This window comes from Centroberyx affinis, unplaced genomic scaffold (genome assembly GCF_046629955.1).
Source record: "Centroberyx affinis isolate AG114_WGS23_722 - 3 ecotype Tasmania unplaced genomic scaffold, CSIRO-AGI_Caff_v1 ptg005006l_1, whole genome shotgun sequence".
In the NCBI taxonomy this organism is placed as follows: domain Eukaryota; kingdom Metazoa; phylum Chordata; class Actinopteri; order Beryciformes; family Berycidae; genus Centroberyx; species Centroberyx affinis.
In genome coordinates this window covers 138,063-156,756 of record NW_027282466.1, presented here as the reverse complement: position 1 = coordinate 156,756, position 18,694 = coordinate 138,063, and the positions used below count along the sequence as shown (strand labels likewise).

The window sequence follows — 18,694 nt, the reverse complement described above, 5'->3', positions numbered from 1 at the left end:
AGTTATACTAGCCATCCTAATGGCAGTAATAAAGGGAAATTATATGTATTTATATATGTAAATATATGTAATATCTACATTATATTAGGGCTGGGCGATAATTCAATATTATCGCAGTGGAATCATATCGTGATGATATGAAGATATTTTGATATCGTGACACACATTTCTGTGTTTTGATGATGAAGCAAAATTTACTTAAAAACTCTCATAAAATGAGGTATGGTAGGAATATTATTTGAAAATTTCAGTTTTGTTTGACATCACACCTAACATTACCATTCGGTTCAACGAGATGAACATTCATTTGATTATTTAACGTGATTTTGCATACATGAATCATATTGTGATATATATTGATATGGAGAAAAATCCTTATGATTATCATGATATTGATTTCAACCATATCGCCCAGCCCTATATTATATATAAACATTGAACAAAAAGTTCGGAAATTTGTGTTTGGTAGATTATTTCTCTGTTGTAACAATGCTTCTTGGCAATACATTTTATACCGTTGGAAAGCCTGTTTATTACCCTTTTAAATGGTGCCTCATTTGTAAGGAACATGCATTTGTGGGATGAGCAGCACAGCTGAGTATGTGGGTTGCGCTCATGTAAAATTTGCCAAATCTTCTCTGCCAATGCCAAACAGCTTATTCTGCTGTTGCTATTGACTCTTGTTTGGTGTTGTTTGGTGGATTGGATGATTGAAGTCTATCAGTAACAAGGAAGAAACAAGACATATTGGCAATTTTACAATTTATTCATTTAACAAACAGTCAGGAGCCTCAGTAGCGTGTGGAAGAACCATACACAGCCACAACAGCCTGGCACCTCCTCCTCATGCTGGTCACCAGCCTGGTCACACACTGCTGTGGGATGGCATTCCACTCCTCAACCAGGATTTGTCGCAAGTCAGCCGACGTGGTCGTGTTGGTCACTCTAGCACGAACAGCACGCCCAAGCTGATCCCATAAGTGTTCAATTGGGTTGAGGTCAGGACTGTTGGCAGGCCATTCCATTCTCTCTACTCCCAAATTCTGGAGGTAGTCTCTGATAAACCCCGCTCTGTGGGGGCGAGCCTTGTCATCTTGGAGGATGGAGTTCGGTCCCAGACTGTGGAGATATGGGATCGCCACTGGTTGCGGAATCTCATCTCGATATCTCTCTGCATTGAGATCGCCTCCAATGATGACAAGCCTCGTTTTTCCAGTGATGGAGATGCCGCAGAATCTGGACTCATCGCTGAACATAACGTTCCTCCACATGTTCAGGTTCCAGTGCAGGTGTTGCCGACACCAGCGCAAACGGGCCTGACGGTGAAGGGCGGTCATGGCAGGCCTCCTGGCAGCCCCATGAGCCCGGAGATTGGCTGTGTGCGGTCTGTTCCGGATTGTCTGGGCCGAGAGCCGTGTGCCATATCGTCCTGCAAACCTTGACTGCAAATCTGTAGAAGACAGCCTACGGTTCCTAAGTGCTGAAAGGGTGAGGAACCGGTCTTCTTGGGGTGTCGTCTTCTTGGGACGCCCACTTCGCGGTCTGTCTCTGACATCCCCCGTTTCATGGAACTTGGCCTTCAGTTTGGAGATGGTACTATGGCTCACTCCAAATAATGCCGCAACTTGCTTTTGTGGAACACCAGCTTGAAGTCGCCCTATCGCACAGGCCTTATCGAGATCAGACAAACGTGGCATGCCGATTCTTGGAGCAGACACCAATTGACCACTGTAGCAGGGCCCATGCTCACAGGTGCTGCCAATCAGGTGCCAATCAGGTACCTGATTGTCAGCACCTGGGGGTACCGGAAGCTCAAAACAAGAGTCAATAGCAACAGCAGAATAAGCTGTTTGGCATTGGCAGAGAAGATTTGGCAAATTTTTCATGAGCGCAACCCACATACTCAGCTGTGCTGCTCATCCCACAAATGCATGTTCCTTACAAATGGGGCACCATTTAAAAGGGAAATAAACAGGCTTTCCAACGGTATAAAATGTATTGCCAAGAAGCATTGTTACAACAGTATATTTAAGTTAGTTCCAGTCGAGCAATTTGATGAGTGCTGATATACAGTATAACAGCACTGGGGCGTTTTACTGTATCACTCCACTTAACAGCTGTTCTAATCTAATATAGAACTGTTAAAAGCAATAACAACAATAACACTTGTGTGATATTTCTGTAATATGTCATATTAGTCTTTTTTAATAGTTAGTAATAGTAATTTCCCCATGTAGACATTATATAGCAGGTGCTGGTATGTTTTATTTACAAAACACATGAAGGGGCAAAAAACTTTAAAATGTATCCTTTTATAAGCAGCCTACGCCTTTATATAGTAGTGACAAGAGAAGTATTTTGTCAGAATACATATTTCAGAATAAATAAAATAAAGGAAATGCGCCATCTTAGCGTTTATGAACAAGCTAAATTTTATCTTGGTGAGCAAAACCAGAACTGAATAAAGTGTCTTTTGCACAAATATTGCATTTTGTGTTGTATAAGAACTTTTCTGAACGAATGAATGAATGAATGAATGAATGAATGAATGAATGAACAAATCCAGTGTTAACCCTAAACGTGCATTTTTGTGTGGTAAAGCAAAATACTTGGAGGACATAGTAAAGTTATTCAATGTGTAAATTATAAATATTTTGACTTAATAACACTTTCTATACATATGAGTGGGATATCAGGACATGCATTACTATGTCCAAATATTTCAGTATTTCAAAATAGTTCTATACAAAAAGTACATGATTATCGATGATTATACAGTAAATTATGTTTTTTTTATGGAAAAAACACCATTTGTGACCATACACCTCGAGAATATGACTCAATATCTAATGCTGTCTGAGAAAATCGTTCATCAACCTGTTACCTGCCCCAAACCGGTTCTCACATACATTAGTGGAAGAGAGTGATGGATAGGACGGGACTGACAAGGCGGGACAGGGAGGAACCGGGACAGGTGACAGATAATAGAGGAACGCTGCTCCTCAAGAGACACTAAACACCTGACAGGGTGCAGAGATCCTGGAGATTATTACGACCTGAAAGGAGGATAGGGTGTGACCGGTTTGGGCTGCTGCCTAATATAAAGCAAAAGACTTGCCGCTGTCTTGTTGAGTCACTTGGGAACAAATCTGCAGAGGAAGAGGAGTCTTCAGTCCGTTTGTTCTCCACAGACTATCATGGCACGGTCAAAACTGGGTAAAGTCATCTCCACTTTCTAAAACTGTTTACATTCATCTATATGGGAATGATTGATGGTTATGATGTGAGGTGGGTTTGTTTTTCATTGCTTTGCTTTGCTTTTGCAGTGTGCTTCACTTGTAAGAATGGAGAGCTTTACTTTCATACATTTAAATGCTTTTCAACCTATTTATTTTCATAAACCACAAGACACGAAGCAAGTACAACGAAATTGCAGTTATGTCAACCTCAAATGGTGCATTAAATTAAAACTTCACATATATACAAAGACTTCCCATTTACAAAGAATAAAAAGTAAAGAATCTAAGCAATATACAAGCATCAACAGCAAAATCATCAGCAGCAAAAGTGCAGTAAAGGTGCAGTGGACAGATATGGAGTGATGGTGTATTGGGGTGTATTGGAATAATAGGATGAAAAATATTCACTTTTTAACTTTTATTTACTCTTAGTACTCTGTTCCCTCTCTCTACTTAAGATCACTTAGTCATAGTGTAATGCCAACAAGTGTCATGTGAGGAGTGTGAACAGGTAGGACTCATGGCAGCGTGCTGTTTCTGCTGGTTAAACCTGATCAGCCAGTCTGTTGAGAATCTCTGGCTGCAGGCACTTTACACATTAAATGACACATGGTGGCTTCACTCAGAACACACTGTCAAAGGATACAAGAGAGTTGTTAAAGTAATAATCCACAAAATTTTCATATGAATAAAAGTCTGTTTTGCTACTCTTTATCACCAACTGATATAACACAATAGTGATTCAACCTATAGCCAGTTCATCAAAATTTTCATATTTGCTGTTCTAAACCCTCGATGTCTTGTAGCACCTTCCTGGGAAAAGTCCTCTGGCGCACAGGAAGTGAGGCGTTTTACATTTTCAGTTTGTTTGGAATAAATAAAAGAAGAACTGGGTAGTTGGCACGATAGCCACCATGGCTGAACAGACAAGAGCGCCATCTACTGAAACTCAAACTTCATCAACAGAAATCCAAGGAAAAAGATGTCATAGTACCGCCCACACTGTTTGATTGACAGGTGATATCTGGGAAGTGCAGTACAGAAACACCACAGCAATGAGGGCTTCGCAAACCACAGATTAATACCCTATGGACAACTTTTTTGCTTTAACTTATCATTATGAAGTAAATGTTGATTGCACAGTGTAACGGCTATAGAATAATGACACCATCGGCGTTTAGATTGGTTCCCTATAAGCCTCGCTTTCACTTTGCAATTCTGTCTGCCACCGGGTACGATCTCCCGGGAGAATGAGGCTCCATTTACGGCACAAAGGAAGTGTGTCATCCATTGGGCAACCAAAAGAGGAATAGGATAGGTTTTCACCAGTAGCTATTGGTAGCTACGGTTGTTTCTTGCTTTGGACAGTAGCCAGGCTGCTGGCAGTAGTGTTAGCCATGTTGCTAACGCTATCGCTAGCAGCCAGAAAATGAACTAGGAGCTACAAGGAAGCCAGGTCCATTGTTTCTGGACAACCATCTATGTTTGTTTCTGGAACAAAAGAACAAAAGAAACAAACATCTAACTATGTTTGTTTCTGGCTGCTAGCGTTAGCTAGCGTTAGCAAAGTTAGCCATGTTGCTAACGCTAGCTACACTAGCAGCTGGAGACAAACAAATGATCCATTGTCCGTTTGATAATCTAAACAAAGAACACGTTTTCTTGCAGTGGCCTTAAAATGAGCAGTGGTGAAAGTTACTATATTGTGTTATGATCAAGGAGTTGATAAGCAGGCCGATGGTTTGTTCTATTGCACAGAGCTAGGCTCTAACGGAAAGCTATCCGGTTGTCTTTGCGACAACGGCGCAAACAACAATACCACTTGGAAACACTAGGGGCACAACGGGGGGAAAGTTGAAAAGTTGTCTGTATCCACCTTAATAATATCCCTCACAAGTGGAAAAACATATTTTTTTTCCTATGGAAGTCAAAATATTGATGCATCTCTGATCCATACCTCCCTCCATACCATCTGATATTGCACAATACCAAATAGCAGTTGCACAAAATTAATTTTCTTTGACTTATTCAGCAGTTAACAGTTTTGTTCTCGACATGTTTCAGGAGCTAGGACCCCTGTCATGGAGGCGGCTCTGGGATTTGCGCTGGGAGCTGTGGGAGGCTATATACTGGGAGCCACAGAGGACCCAGTGGACAAGACCCTGTCAGTGATGACCTCCGAGGGGCTGATGAAGCCGGTGATGGATGAAGTCAGGACGGTGGGTGCTCTAGGACTGGGCACCCTGGTTGGAGCCACTGCAATCACCACGGCGATGACCTCAGCGGTGGCCGGCGTGATCCTGGCAGCAGCGGCAGCTTCGATATTCGTGGCCACGAGGAGCTGCGGTACCTCCCACACAGACTGCGTCGGCTTGTGGGCATCAGCCGGACTGGCAGGCGCGTTCGGGACCACGCTCAGTGGAGCCACACTTGGGGTCACTATCGAATGGATCGTGACGAATTTAGGCATGGTAGCACTGCTGTGGGCGCTGAGCATCTTCACCATGCTCAAACCGCCGCTGCACTTCTTGCTCAAGTTCATCTGGCAGCAAGGAGAGGTCTGTTGCAGCCAGGGACCGGTGGCCTCGGCCAGGGAGAGAGAGCAGAAAGAGACGGAGGCCAAAGAGACGCAGCAGAGAGAGAGAGTGGCTACGCAGATGGAGCACAGGATCCTCATGTTGGAGAAGGGAGGGAAAGCGGACGGGACGGAGCACAGGACCGCCTGGGAGGCCGAGCGAAGGCAGAGGGAGGAGATGGAGAGGGAGAGGAGAGAGAGAGAGGAGGCCGAGATGGAGCAAAGGACCATCCAAGACTGGATCAACAATGTGGTGCTGAAACACGTGGACTTCCTGGCATTTTCAGGGATACCCATGACCATGCTGGCCATCGTTACGTCAGGGTTCGGGGTTTACGGTTACGCGGGCCACCAATCTGTGTTTATAGCCCTTTTGGCTTTGGTCATGATCATACCCTATTTACTGTTGAAATCGCCCGACTTTAAGTTCTGGATGATGGCAGGGTGCGTAGGAATGCTCGCCACTTTCGTCATCGCCATGCTCACGTTACACGCTGAACAGGAGGTCGTAACGGCGGCCATGAGAATGCAGGCGGCGGGGCGGAATCGGCCCAGAGACGTCATCAGTGCTCGCATGAACTACCGGGCGTCTCTGGAGGCCTTGAACGCAGGGTTTTTCGTGGCCAAGCTGTGCCAGTTGGGTTTAGGAGCGACGGTGGGGGGACCATTGGTGAGGCGAGGAGCCGGACAGGGGAAAGTCATAGTGGGGGCAGCTTTAGTGGCAGGGGTTTTACTGGCAGGGGTGGAGGCCGTAGCCCCGGTGCTGGGGGAAGGGGGGAAAGCCGGGGCGTTGCTAGGGGTCGTAGGAGCAGCGGGGGTGTCGGTCGGGGGTGCAGCAGCCGTGGCGGGAGGGTGGTCCTCGTGGCCGGGCACCTTGGGAACTGTAGCGGGGTTGGTTGTAGGAGCACTCGGCATGGGGAAATGGCATTTTGTCAACATCGGACTGCAGGTGCCTGTGGCCTATGTCTTTGCTATGACCAATCCATTTTGACAGAGCACTCGGCGGTTTCAGCGGCCCTTAAGGCTCATTTATGCTCCCTTTGCGTACGAAAATAAATATGTCCGTTTCAAACGATGTAACCATCACTGCCCACATACTTCCATGCGTCCTTTACGTTGGCATGGATGTTAAGCAATACATCCACTAGAGGGCAGTAGAGAGTCAAAAGTTTCTGTCCACCGTCGCCATGTTTGTTGTGAACAACAAACAACATGGGTGCATCCCAAGTCTCTTAAATTGCATCCACGTTTCCCTCACTTGCGTCTTTTCCTTGTGTCTTAGTCCCTCCCACAGAGGATGCATGGAGAGACGCAAGGAAACCATGCGAGGAGAGAGGAAACAAGGAAATATGTTTTTAGAGAAATGAGACGTCCTTTCCTCTGAAGCGTCATGTGAAGCGACGTCCGTTTCTGCATGACAAAACGGGTTGTGGATGAAATAAACGTAATTTAGGTTCCCAATGTTCTTTCATTAACATTATATATCAAAAAGCATAAAATAACGGGCATTTACACTCGTACTGTTTCTCCGCCATCTCGTTCAAATTTGCCAGATATAGGGGCGGAGAATTGACGTCATGGCGTTCAGCTGAAAGTCTTCCGGGAAGGCTGCTCTCATGTCTCCTCGCTCAGCTCCTCAGAGATCCCTCCTCGCTCCTTGATCCTCGCTCCTCGGAGCAGAAATAAGAGCTTTGGGACGACCTTCAAAATGACGGACCAGAACGACTTCCGGTTCAAGCGAGGAGCGAGGAGCGAGGAAATATCAAATAAGAGACTTGGGATGCACCCCATGTCTTCGTTGTGTCTCGCTGGTCTCGCTTGAACTATTGGCTACACTGCCCCCACGATTTCCGGTGGTACTGCGGTGGTACTGCTCCATTTCGTCCGTATTTGTAAGCTTTCAGAAAACGTGCACAAATACGGACGAAATGAACGCAGAGTACGGACAGAAGGCTCCGTCCGTATCCGTATACATATTTAACGTTGAGCATAATTGAGCCTTTAGGCGTCCTGAGAAAGCATGTTGTCAAGGTGTCAAGAATTGCCACTTGCTGGTTTGCACGTTGGTATGGAAGCCATGCCACTTGGTATGAGCCATTCTAATTTGAAGGATAACTCTGTCCATTTTCGACCTGAACCCTGTTTTTCCATCTTTTTCAATTATACCGTTTGGTTCTGATTAAAATCTTGTCAGTTATTTCTTTACTTTTAATTTCCCTTTCTCTTTTTGGTTTGTTTGTTTTTGATATGGTTCCAAATCTCAAGAAACAATCCTATATTTTTTGTATCATGTTTTGTATCTGTGAATACGTAAATATCATTTTACATTTTTTTTCATATAAATGAAAATGAGCATTGACACAATAATATACTGTATGTATAATATTCTTTGGCTCAGTAAAAAAATATTTGAAAGAAAATCTTATCAGTTGCTTCACTATAGAGGTACTTGCATCTACTTACATCCATATAGTCCTACCATGCCGACACTTCAAACCCACACTCACTGTGTAATGAGACATGTCACTAAAAGATGTAAATAAAAAATATTTGTCTTTGCCGGCCGGCTGTGGCTGCCTGTCTACATGCACCACTATGTAAAATAGTGCAAAATATATAGTAAAAGTTGTCAGGTCATGGATAAACTGAACATTATATACAATATATGCATGTCTATTTACAGAGTGAGCATCAGTGTGTTGAAAAAGACATGCTTTGGGTGCTTTTGCGGTTGATTTTTGGAGTGTCCAATTACTGACTACTGGAGATCTGCACCCAGGCAAGAAAGATGTAAGTAGCTCTATAGTGAAGCAACTGAAGAGTTTTTGATCAGAATTGATCAGTTTAATGGAAAAAGATGGAAAAACAGGGTCCAAGTTTAGTTATGCTTTAAGTGTGCCCCACAAGAGGTGCAAAGAAAATGTATTAACTACTGTACAGTATCTTGAGCAAACAATGTTTTTATGTATCAACTGTCAAGACACGAATATAGAGAGAAAATGATGTGAGAACAAAAACAATGTCTGAACAATTTTTCAACAAATAAACATTTTCTAACTTGTTTTAATTATCTTTGACTAATATGTCCTCTCATTTACCTGCCAGTTTTTTCAGTTAACTGTGGAACGTAGGCTGTACCTGCACGTGATGTGTGGTATTTGTGACAGACAAATGCAGCAAGGCCTGTTTTCATAACAGCTCTTGTCAGTTATGCCTGATACGAGCAGCCAAAACCACAGGTGAATTTTGAAGCCAATAAGGAAGTGGTGGCAGGCGGCAATTCCTCTAACATCTACTAGGGCAGTGGTTCTTATAACAAAATAAATAAATAAATAAATTAAAAAAAAACCCATCAAATTGTACTATACTAAAGGGATCTAACACATAATAGTTATGCTGTGGCGGTGGCCATGATGTGTAGCATTAGTTCTTTTATGTCTTGTGGTTTTCTTACAGAGAAAATGCATTACATCAGCACGCATTAATAGTTAGAATGAATCATAAGTACAAGCGTCTTACAAGTTACAAGTTGTTGTTTTTTTTTTTTTTAAATACTTTTTATTGAGTTTTAAACAAGGAACAGCACATAACACAAAACAGTGCACAATACAAGTTACAAGTTTATGACTGATCAGAGGTTGTCAGATGACCTTTTCATCTCAGTGGGACATAACTGGTCATAAACATGTTATGGTAGCAACAGAAAGTAAAAATAAACTACAGTACAAACTACAGTACAACAACAACAGCAGTAGAACATACTGAGACAAAGAAAAACTACCAACAATATGAAATCTAAGCAGTATGAAAGAGATAGCAATATATCACTTCTCTTTTTTTTTTTTTACTATTGGGGTTTTTGGTACAAAACATACACCATCTCTAAAGATTACCTCCAAAACATAAGAAAATATATAGGCTACATATATGGCTATACATACAAATACCCACACACATATACACATACAGTATATATACACACACACATGTACACACATATGCACATGCATACATACATATATATACACACACACACACATACACACGCTCATATTCACACCTATACACATAAATAAAATATTTGAATGGTGTATGACAAATCTCCAAATACTCAAAAATATTAAATAAGCACATAAAAACAAACAAAACACAAAAACAACAACAAACAAACAAAAAAAGTGTGTTTACATTTTTTACTTATAATACATTTATATATATCACTTCTCTGTGAGTCTTCTACATTTCCTTGTTTTCTTATCATGTGATGCACAGCAGTCACATGACACCAGCTTACCTTACCAGGAAGAGAGAAACGCTGCTGCCTGCAGGAAAAGCAGGAAGAAGAAGAAGAAGCAGCAGTCATGCGCCTGCAATAGAAACAAACTGATCTAGGTCAGCCGTCTGCAAGCTGGACCTTCAGGTAAACAGGTGAGAAAATGTCATTGTACTTCGACATGTTACCCAGAAGGAATAATCACAGTGTTAGTTGTGTGTGTTTAGTAACCTAGAACTACAAGTGCTTTCTATTAAGCTGCTTCACTAACATTTTCACAGCCATACTGCTTAATTTCATTTATTTCTTCTCAACTTGAAGGCATTTATTTTTAAGTCTACACATAATTAGTAGGATAATACTTCCCACTTCTCTTCTTTGTCTTTGCAGTTTCAAAGTAACATTAAAAAAATGCACTTTTTGCTTGAAGACATAAACACTCTGCGGGAAACACTGGTGCACTGTGCATGCGTGCTTGCGTAAGTGTGTGTATGTGTATGTGTTCATTTACCAAATCTGTCATTTCCTCTCAGAAATGGAGTTGTTAGCAGTGAGTCGGCTGCTGGCCCTCATCGCAGTGAGCTTGGCCTTAGACAATGGATTGCTGAGGACTCCACCCATGGGCTGGATGGCTTGGGAACGCTTTCGCTGTGATGTTGACTGTAAAGATGACCCCGAGAACTGCATCAGGTACATATTATGGGCAGAAATATGTGTCACTAGAAACTGAAATTGAATTATTTCTATTTGAATTTGAGTTGCTCAACTTGAATAATTGCATTAAAAAACTGAATGTGAATCACATAATTTGAATTTGTATTGTTTACCTTGAACAATTGCATTGAAAAACTGAATCTGAATAGCATAATTTGAAATTGAATTTATTAGTTTGAAACTGAATTCCAATAAACTTGAAACTGAATGTAATATTATGAAATTGAATTCATTTGCTCTGAAACTGTGTTCAGTTCTCACAATTCAAATTCAGTTCTCGTAATTCAAATTCAGTCCTTGCAATTCAATTTCAAGTTTACTGAGACACACATCCTGGTCGTTGAGGAAGAGCAATCGAGTGCAGATTCACAGAACTCCTTTTCAAGTTTTTGACCCGAAAATTCCAGATCCCTTCAGTTCTCTGGACATGACACTCCGAGCTGAACGCCATCAGTCCCGGCCTCATCCATGAAAAAATGCCAAAAACATACAGTAGCCGAAAAGGAGTTCTGTGAATCTGTACTCGATTGCTGTGACAACATCCTACATGTTGTGTTTTTCTGAATAAGTTAGGGAATTAATCTCCTTGTGAATGACTTGTGAAAGACTGATTTGTATTAGTATTCTCTATTGGCATACTATATGATTGTGTACCCAGTGAAAAGGCACATTCTCAAATTTGATTTTCCACATTATTGCACATTGTTCCCATTGAATTTGGTCAGATTTTTCTTTTTGTAGTGGCTAGAGGTAGCCTAAGCAAAAAAAGATGACACCAAAGTCCGGTGCCTCTTTCATTTGCTTGGTGTGCAAGGTTATTTTACACCAGACAACATGCAGTATACACACCCACAAATGTCACTGTGTGAAATTCCTACATAGTACTGTAAGAGGCTGATGAATTGCTACAGCAAGTTTTTGGTTGCAGTTATTGCCACTAAAGACTAGGGCTGAACAATTAATTGAAATTTTATCGAAATCGCAATATGGTCTACTGCAATTTTCAAATGGCAGGAGGCGCAATATTTGTTAAAGGCAAAATGTGTGTCAAAATAGCATTTTAAATGAAATATTGTCATGCTGCAGAGATGTCCTGGCCTACACATCATATTCTACAGACTTAAGAAAACATCTTTGTTTGGTACAGATCCCCGCAAAAATCACACCATAATCATTTTAATAAGTTTTTCAATGAAAATGGGAATAATGATGTAAAAATGATCATTCCCTCTAATATCGCAAATCATATTGCAATTGCAATATCAGTCAAAATAATCGCAATTAGATAGATAGATTTTTTTTACAAGTTACTGAGTCTAAGGGGATGATGTCTTTTCACAAAGGGTATTGGCTTTGCATAACTTTCTTTAATAAACAAAGAAAAAAAGTTGCAAAATTTGTTTGTTGACCTTGGGGTCATTGTATCCAATAACAGGCTTTGGTTGAAGATCTAAAGAGTCAAAACTATGCTAAACTATACAAAAATGCAGAAAATCTGACTTTTTCCACAAGCACTGTATTAATGTGTCTGGTGCATGGCTGACAGACTCTATCTGCCTGTCTCTCTGTCCATCCTTTCAACAGTGAGAAGCTGTTCAGAGACATGGCTGACCGACTGGCTGAGGACGGCTGGAGGGAGCTGGGATATGAATATGTAATCATAGACGATTGCTGGATGTCCATGCTGAGAGATGAACATGGGAGGCTGCAGCCTGATCCCTTCAGGTTGTTTTATTTCTCTTTTCCAGAGCCAGAATGTCTTTGGAGGCATTGGGGCTGAGAGTTTCACATTACATTGATGCACATGGTGCCAGGACATACAACAGAGAGTACATATCACTGTGCATATACATTTTACTTACGACATATTATTTGCTATATAATATCTTATGACCCATGTTTGGCCCCTTCATGGAGGTCCATATGAGAATTAGCTTTGTGCAAATAGTTAAATAACAAATGGACAAGAAAAGCAGAGATTTCAAAAAAAAGTATCGGTGTTGGGTTCTTGAGATCTAGTGATGAGGCCCCAGACGTCTGCAGGCCACACGGTGTAGGTCAGTTCAGTAACATTAATAGTGTGATAAGATGGATTTGTTTCCAAATGTAGGTTACTGTGACACAGTAAACTGTCTTGTCTTTAGCTCTAGTCTCTACTCCAAAACACTCTGAGTTGTAGCTTGAGAAGAGTCAGCTCAGTTAACCTGAACAAACTGTTGGCTAGCTAGCTAGCAGGCTCATTTAGCAAAGCAACCAAAGTTAATGTTAACATGTTAGCTTCTACTAGCCTTATACAGTGTTAACATCAGGGCATCCAATTCCGGACAGCATATGACCAAAAAAATCACAATCATATACCAATATATTTCATCCTGTACTGTTTTCGCTGAAGTTTCTCATAAACTAACAATCCTCCATCTGTCTTTTTTTAAAGTTTAATATCACTTTTACTTTAACTTGTAATTGATATTCTTCCAGTCCCTGCAAATGGATGATAGAGCACCTATTTTTGAGATTCAAAATTCGTATCCAATTCCGGACACTTACTTTCGTCTGTGTCGGTGTATTCATATACTCGATATTAACCCTTTATTAACCCTTCCTGTACCTTTACAATGTTACAGATACTTGTAAGAAGTGCAGGCCAATCAGCCAATACCGATTCTCTACATGAAGTAACTGTCACCCAAAGTGGGATTTAAGGCTTCCCGCTTCTTGTTCGTGACTAAGTTGGTAACTTAGTGTTTTAAATGTGTATAGATATTTATGAAATTTGATACCTAGCTTCTGAAATGTGTATGAATTTACGTCACTTAGCTTTCGGTTGGGAACTCTGGTAAACACTGGAAATTATGCGAGTGACCGAGTGTCCGGAATTGGATACAATTCCGTTAGCTATTGTGCAAATTAGATGCATTTACAACAAGACAGTGATGGCTAACTGACCAGATGCTGTGGTTAGCTAGCTAACTAATAAGTGGGCATTAGCTAAACACAAAACTGAATCAAAAGTATCAGCGGTGAATATAAAAAATGGCACAGAAATGAACCATGTCTATTACAGCCAAGTCATGTTTAGACACACAATAAGTTGTTTAATAACTGCATTCAATGATTGCATTCATTCTGTTACCATTGTTGCCGACACCTGAGGACCTCCAATATGGCTGCCACAGGCTGAGCACCTGAAATGTGACTTGTAGGCTATCATTGTAACCGCGTCACCTTTTTCTCCAGGTTCCCAGGGGGCATTGCAAAGCTGGCGAGCTATGTGCATGACCGTGGGCTGAAGCTTGGCATCTATGCGGACATGGGCACTCGCACATGTATGGGCTACCCCGGCACCACCCTGGATAAAATTGAGATCGATGCCCAGACCTTTGCTAGCTGGGGTGTAGACTACTTGAAGTTTGATGGCTGTAGCTCAAACGCCATAGAACAAATGCTAGGTAAGAGTACATCTTCTAACCTGTTGAACACCTTGTTGTTTACAGTCATTTGCATGGAGGGTAGTAATTTGCAAATAATCTTTGTACGAGGAAAGAGTTTATGTATGGAAATCAAGACATTGCTCTAGCCATTTTTTTTTTCTACACAGGTTACCCTCTGATGTCCAAGGCTTTGAATGCTACAGGTAGACCTATAGCCTACTCCTGTAGTTGGCCTGTCTATGTGGGAGGACTTCCACCTAATGTGAGTGTCATCATTACATCATTTACTAACCCCAAATCAGAGTGTAATAGCTTGGTTTAATTTCAAATCTAAATGAGCTCTGTCTTGTCTTATGGTCCCATAGCTGTATCAAGGAAATTTACACTGAGACATGAAGGCAGAGAACTATCTATGGATCATCTCCAGAGAATATTTCTGTGATTATTATTTTTGCTTACACCTTTACAGTCCATTTCCTTGTGCCAAACAGGTGAACTACTCTCTGCTTGGGGATATTTGCCACTTGTGGAGGAACTACTATGATATTCAGGACTCATGGGACAGTGTGCTAGGCATTCTTGACTGGTTCTCTACCAACCAGGATGATCTGCAGCCGGCAGCGGGGCCTGGACGCTGGAATGATCCTGACATGGTATGAAGGATTTGCTTATGCTTCACTGTCTATCCACCTTACAGCACTATATGTGATTGTAGCGGGCATCAAAGCCTCAATCTTTGCAGTTGTTACTCGGGATGCAATCAAACCTACAGCTGGTTACTGGAATTTTTGTAATGTGTCATCCGGCCAGGTTAGAGAGTTTGTTGGTGGGGAGAGTCTAAACAAGTCTGATTCCCGTCCCTGTAACTTCAGCTAAGCAAAATCCGGTAAAACGAAAAGCAAATTGCACAGCACTCCTCCTGGAAGAGGACAGAGAGTCATATTTCCAGGCATCTCGGTGCAGTTATTTGAATGCCATTGTTGTCACCTGGCCAAATGAACCGAACAAAAGGAGTAAACACTCCAGAGTTCAAATGAACTGGTCCAAACACGCTTGGTATGAACACACATTAACATGCTCGACCCACTAAGGCCCAAACCATTCTTTACTCTTTATACACCTTATATTCCTGGCAGATGTATAACCCATTTCCTCTGATATCTGTCCTCAGCTTATCATTGGAAACTTTGGCCTCAGCCTCGACCAGGCACGCTCTCAGATGGCTCTGTGGGCTATAATGGCCTCACCTCTTATCATGTCTAATGACCTTCGCACCCTGAGCAACGACGCAAGGGCCATCCTGCAAAACAAAGTTGCCATCACCATCAATCAGGACCCTCGAGGTGTCCAAGGAAGACGCCTGCTGCAGGTGACCATCATTACTAGATTCATTTTGAGACATTGGTATAATAACCCATAACCAAACAAGACCATTGCCCAGAACATTGGCAGTCTCTATCAGCCTCTACACTGCATTTTACCAGTGGTGGAAAGTAACTAAGTACATTTACTCAAGTACTGTACTTAAGTACAATTTTGAGATACTTGTACTTTACTTGAGTATTTCCATTTGATGCTACTTTATACTTCCACTGAAAGCAGATTTGTGTATCAGAACTTTGTTTTTTCTTCTTTCCTCTCCCATTAATCATCTCATGACCCCTCAGATTTATCTGGTGACCCTTTGGAGGGGCCCGACCCCTAGGTTGGGAACCACTGGACTAAACTAGCTAACTGTATATAAAGTAGTTCAAACTAGCTCCACCTCCAGCAGCTACAACAGTAACATGCTGCTTACACACTGATGCTTCAGTATTAATAATCTAATGATGTCATATATAATAAAATATCAGTCAGAGGGACCAAACCACTACTTTTACTTTAATACTTTAACTACATTTTGCTGCTAATACTTATGTACTTTTACTTCAGTGGGATTTTTCATGCAGGACTTTTACTTGTAATGGAGTATTTTTACATTGCTGTATTGGTACTTTTACTTAAGTAAAGGATCAGAGTACTTCTTCCACCACTGAATTTTACATTGTGTCAGATTTGGCGGGAAATCTGCTGGATTGCTTTACGGCACAAACAACGAAGAGGGCGCTGTTCTTCCAGAGCAAAATGGAGCTAATGTACAATATAGAGGCCGCCAATCGTTTCCACTATGGACTCATTTGCTTACAGTAATTATACCAACAGCTACCATGATTAATTTGACCATGATATACTGATGTTTCAAAATGCTACACCTAGCATTTTGGCTAGCAGCTAATTTACTGTTCTCTCTCTTCCCAGTCTCCTTCCAATTCTCTCTTATCCATCATATTTTCATGTTTGTGTCTCTTGCTGGACAGGAGAAGAGTCGTATTGAGGTGTACTGGAGGCCTCTGTCTGACTCGGCCAGCGCCCTAGTGTTCCTCAGTCGTCGCCAGGACATGCCATACCTCTACCACACCTCTCTGGCTACGCTCCACTACGATACTGGCAGCTATGAGGTTTGCACCCGCCAACCCCCCCCCTCCTCACCCCCTCCTCACCTTGCCCTGTGTAATCTTATCAAAGCTTATTACGGAGGAACATTTCTCATAGATATTAGTTATGAATGGTAAGTGTTGGGGTTAGACCGCTACATAGGGTCGATATCAGCCAGTCACTGTCGTCCACCTCAGATATGATGTAGGGCTGAAGGATTTTGAAAAAAGATCTAATTAGGATTATTTTGACTGATATTGCAATTGCGATATGATTTGCGATATTAGAGGGAATGATAATTTTTTACATCATTATTCTCATTGTCATTGAAAAACGTATTCAATTATGGTGTGATTTTTGCGGGGATCAGTACCAAACAAAGATGTTTTCTTAAGTCTGTAGAATATGATGTGTAGGCCAGGACATCTCTGCAGCACCACAATATTTACTTTAAAATGGTATTTAGACACATTTCACCTTTTAACAAATATTGCGCCTCCTGCGATTTGAAAATAGCAGTAGGCCATATTGCGATTTCGATAAAATTTCAATTAATTGTTCAGCCCTAATATGATGGATATGATGCCGTTTGATTTACATATTTATTGTAGAATTGATCAATACTACACTGGTTATCTATGGAAAGCCCTTAACCTCAATAAACTCTAATGTAACATTTTGATCAGATTCCACACAACACTTTACCCCCCTTTTTTTTTTCCTAACCCCATATACCCCCCAGATTAATACATGTGTATACATATGTATCTACAAGCAAACACATAAATCTACATAGACACACATATATGCACATATGACTGTGTACATATATACGAGTATCTTATACACAAGTATTAGTTAAAGGGGAATGCCGCACATTTTCAGTAGTAAAATATGTCTTTCTCTACCCCTCAGAGAGTAGTGGGATCAAGTCGGTTCCAGAGTCAGAATTGCCAGACCCATGTGGGTCAGGTCACATGACCAGCTTACGTCGCTCTGATGCTAATTTGGCATGCCCCCTTTTCAGTCCAATGCAATGTCAATGGGAGTTTGGATCTAAGACCTGAAACTGGCAACTTGAAAGAAAACTGAGAGCTTGAGTATCTCCATCCAAGTGAGCCATTGACAATAGGCTGCATTTCTCCTTTAATGTTAATTTTTTTGTTTTAGTGTGCCATTTCAGAGGCTTTTCCAGAACAAAATTTGAGCGGAAATTTAGGGATTTTTTAGTTATGAAAATGGTCAGTATATTCAATATCAGCACAAAATAACATTGTCAGCTTCAATGCAAAAAATATTTGTTTCAGTCTTCAAAACCCATATCAGTCAAACCCTAGTAATAGAGTTGTGAGCAGTGTTATATCACCTTTTTTTTTTTTTTTTTCTGTCAGGCGTATGACGTGTTTACAGGGAAGACGGTGACCGGGTTGACCGACACGACAGAGTTTGAAGTCTCCATCAACCCGTCCGGTGCTGTCATGTGGTACGTCTATCCGACCAAACAGCACAAACAACCCGAAGAGACGGGCAGATACCCCTACACACGCAAGAAATACAAATACACTGTATCTGCATTTCATCTGCATGAGGCTAAAGCTGTGCCTCCCATCGTGCTCTGAATGAACCGTTTTGGATCAAAGATGCTGTGATTTTACTGAATTTTTTTTAACCTGCGACAAGTCCAATTGAAATTATGTTGATATTTAATTTGTTCTTGTCGTTCCAAAGATATTTGGATGTTTTTGCACTGATGTATTTTATCATGACGCCAAATATAAAGCTATTATCTTATAATGTTGCCAGTGGGTTTTTTTTATTATTGTTCAGAGGAGGGTAACATTTCCCTTTTTTTTTTTTCTTTTTTTTTTAAATACTACACAGAGACATAGTTACACAAGATGAATTAATAAAAAATAAAATAAAAATAAATTTAAAAAAGGCACAGAATTAAACCTAAATAGGCATCAAAGAAGTATGTTAATTAATC

At 41.2% G+C, this 18,694-nt stretch overlaps 2 protein-coding genes across 2 annotated transcripts; both read left to right on the top strand.

Moving 5' to 3' along the window:
• The first annotated feature begins 3,038 nt into the window (after positions 1–3,038).
• Positions 3,039–8,873, top strand: LOC139666432 (uncharacterized). The gene is made up of 2 exons (XM_071545637.1): positions 3,039–3,216; positions 5,304–8,873. The coding sequence occupies exons 1-2, from the start codon at positions 3,198–3,200 to the stop codon at positions 6,803–6,805; spliced, it is 1,521 nt and encodes a 506-aa protein (XP_071401738.1). The 5' UTR covers positions 3,039–3,197; the 3' UTR covers positions 6,806–8,873.
• A 1,248-nt stretch (positions 8,874–10,121) lies between these two features.
• Positions 10,122–18,486, top strand: LOC139666434 (alpha-N-acetylgalactosaminidase-like). The gene is made up of 9 exons (XM_071545648.1): positions 10,122–10,242; positions 10,621–10,777; positions 12,386–12,526; positions 14,039–14,250; positions 14,400–14,494; positions 14,724–14,885; positions 15,404–15,601; positions 16,590–16,730; positions 18,099–18,486. The coding sequence occupies exons 2-9, from the start codon at positions 10,623–10,625 to the stop codon at positions 18,324–18,326; spliced, it is 1,332 nt and encodes a 443-aa protein (XP_071401749.1). The 5' UTR covers positions 10,122–10,242; positions 10,621–10,622; the 3' UTR covers positions 18,327–18,486.
• The last annotated feature ends 208 nt before the right edge of the window (positions 18,487–18,694 follow it).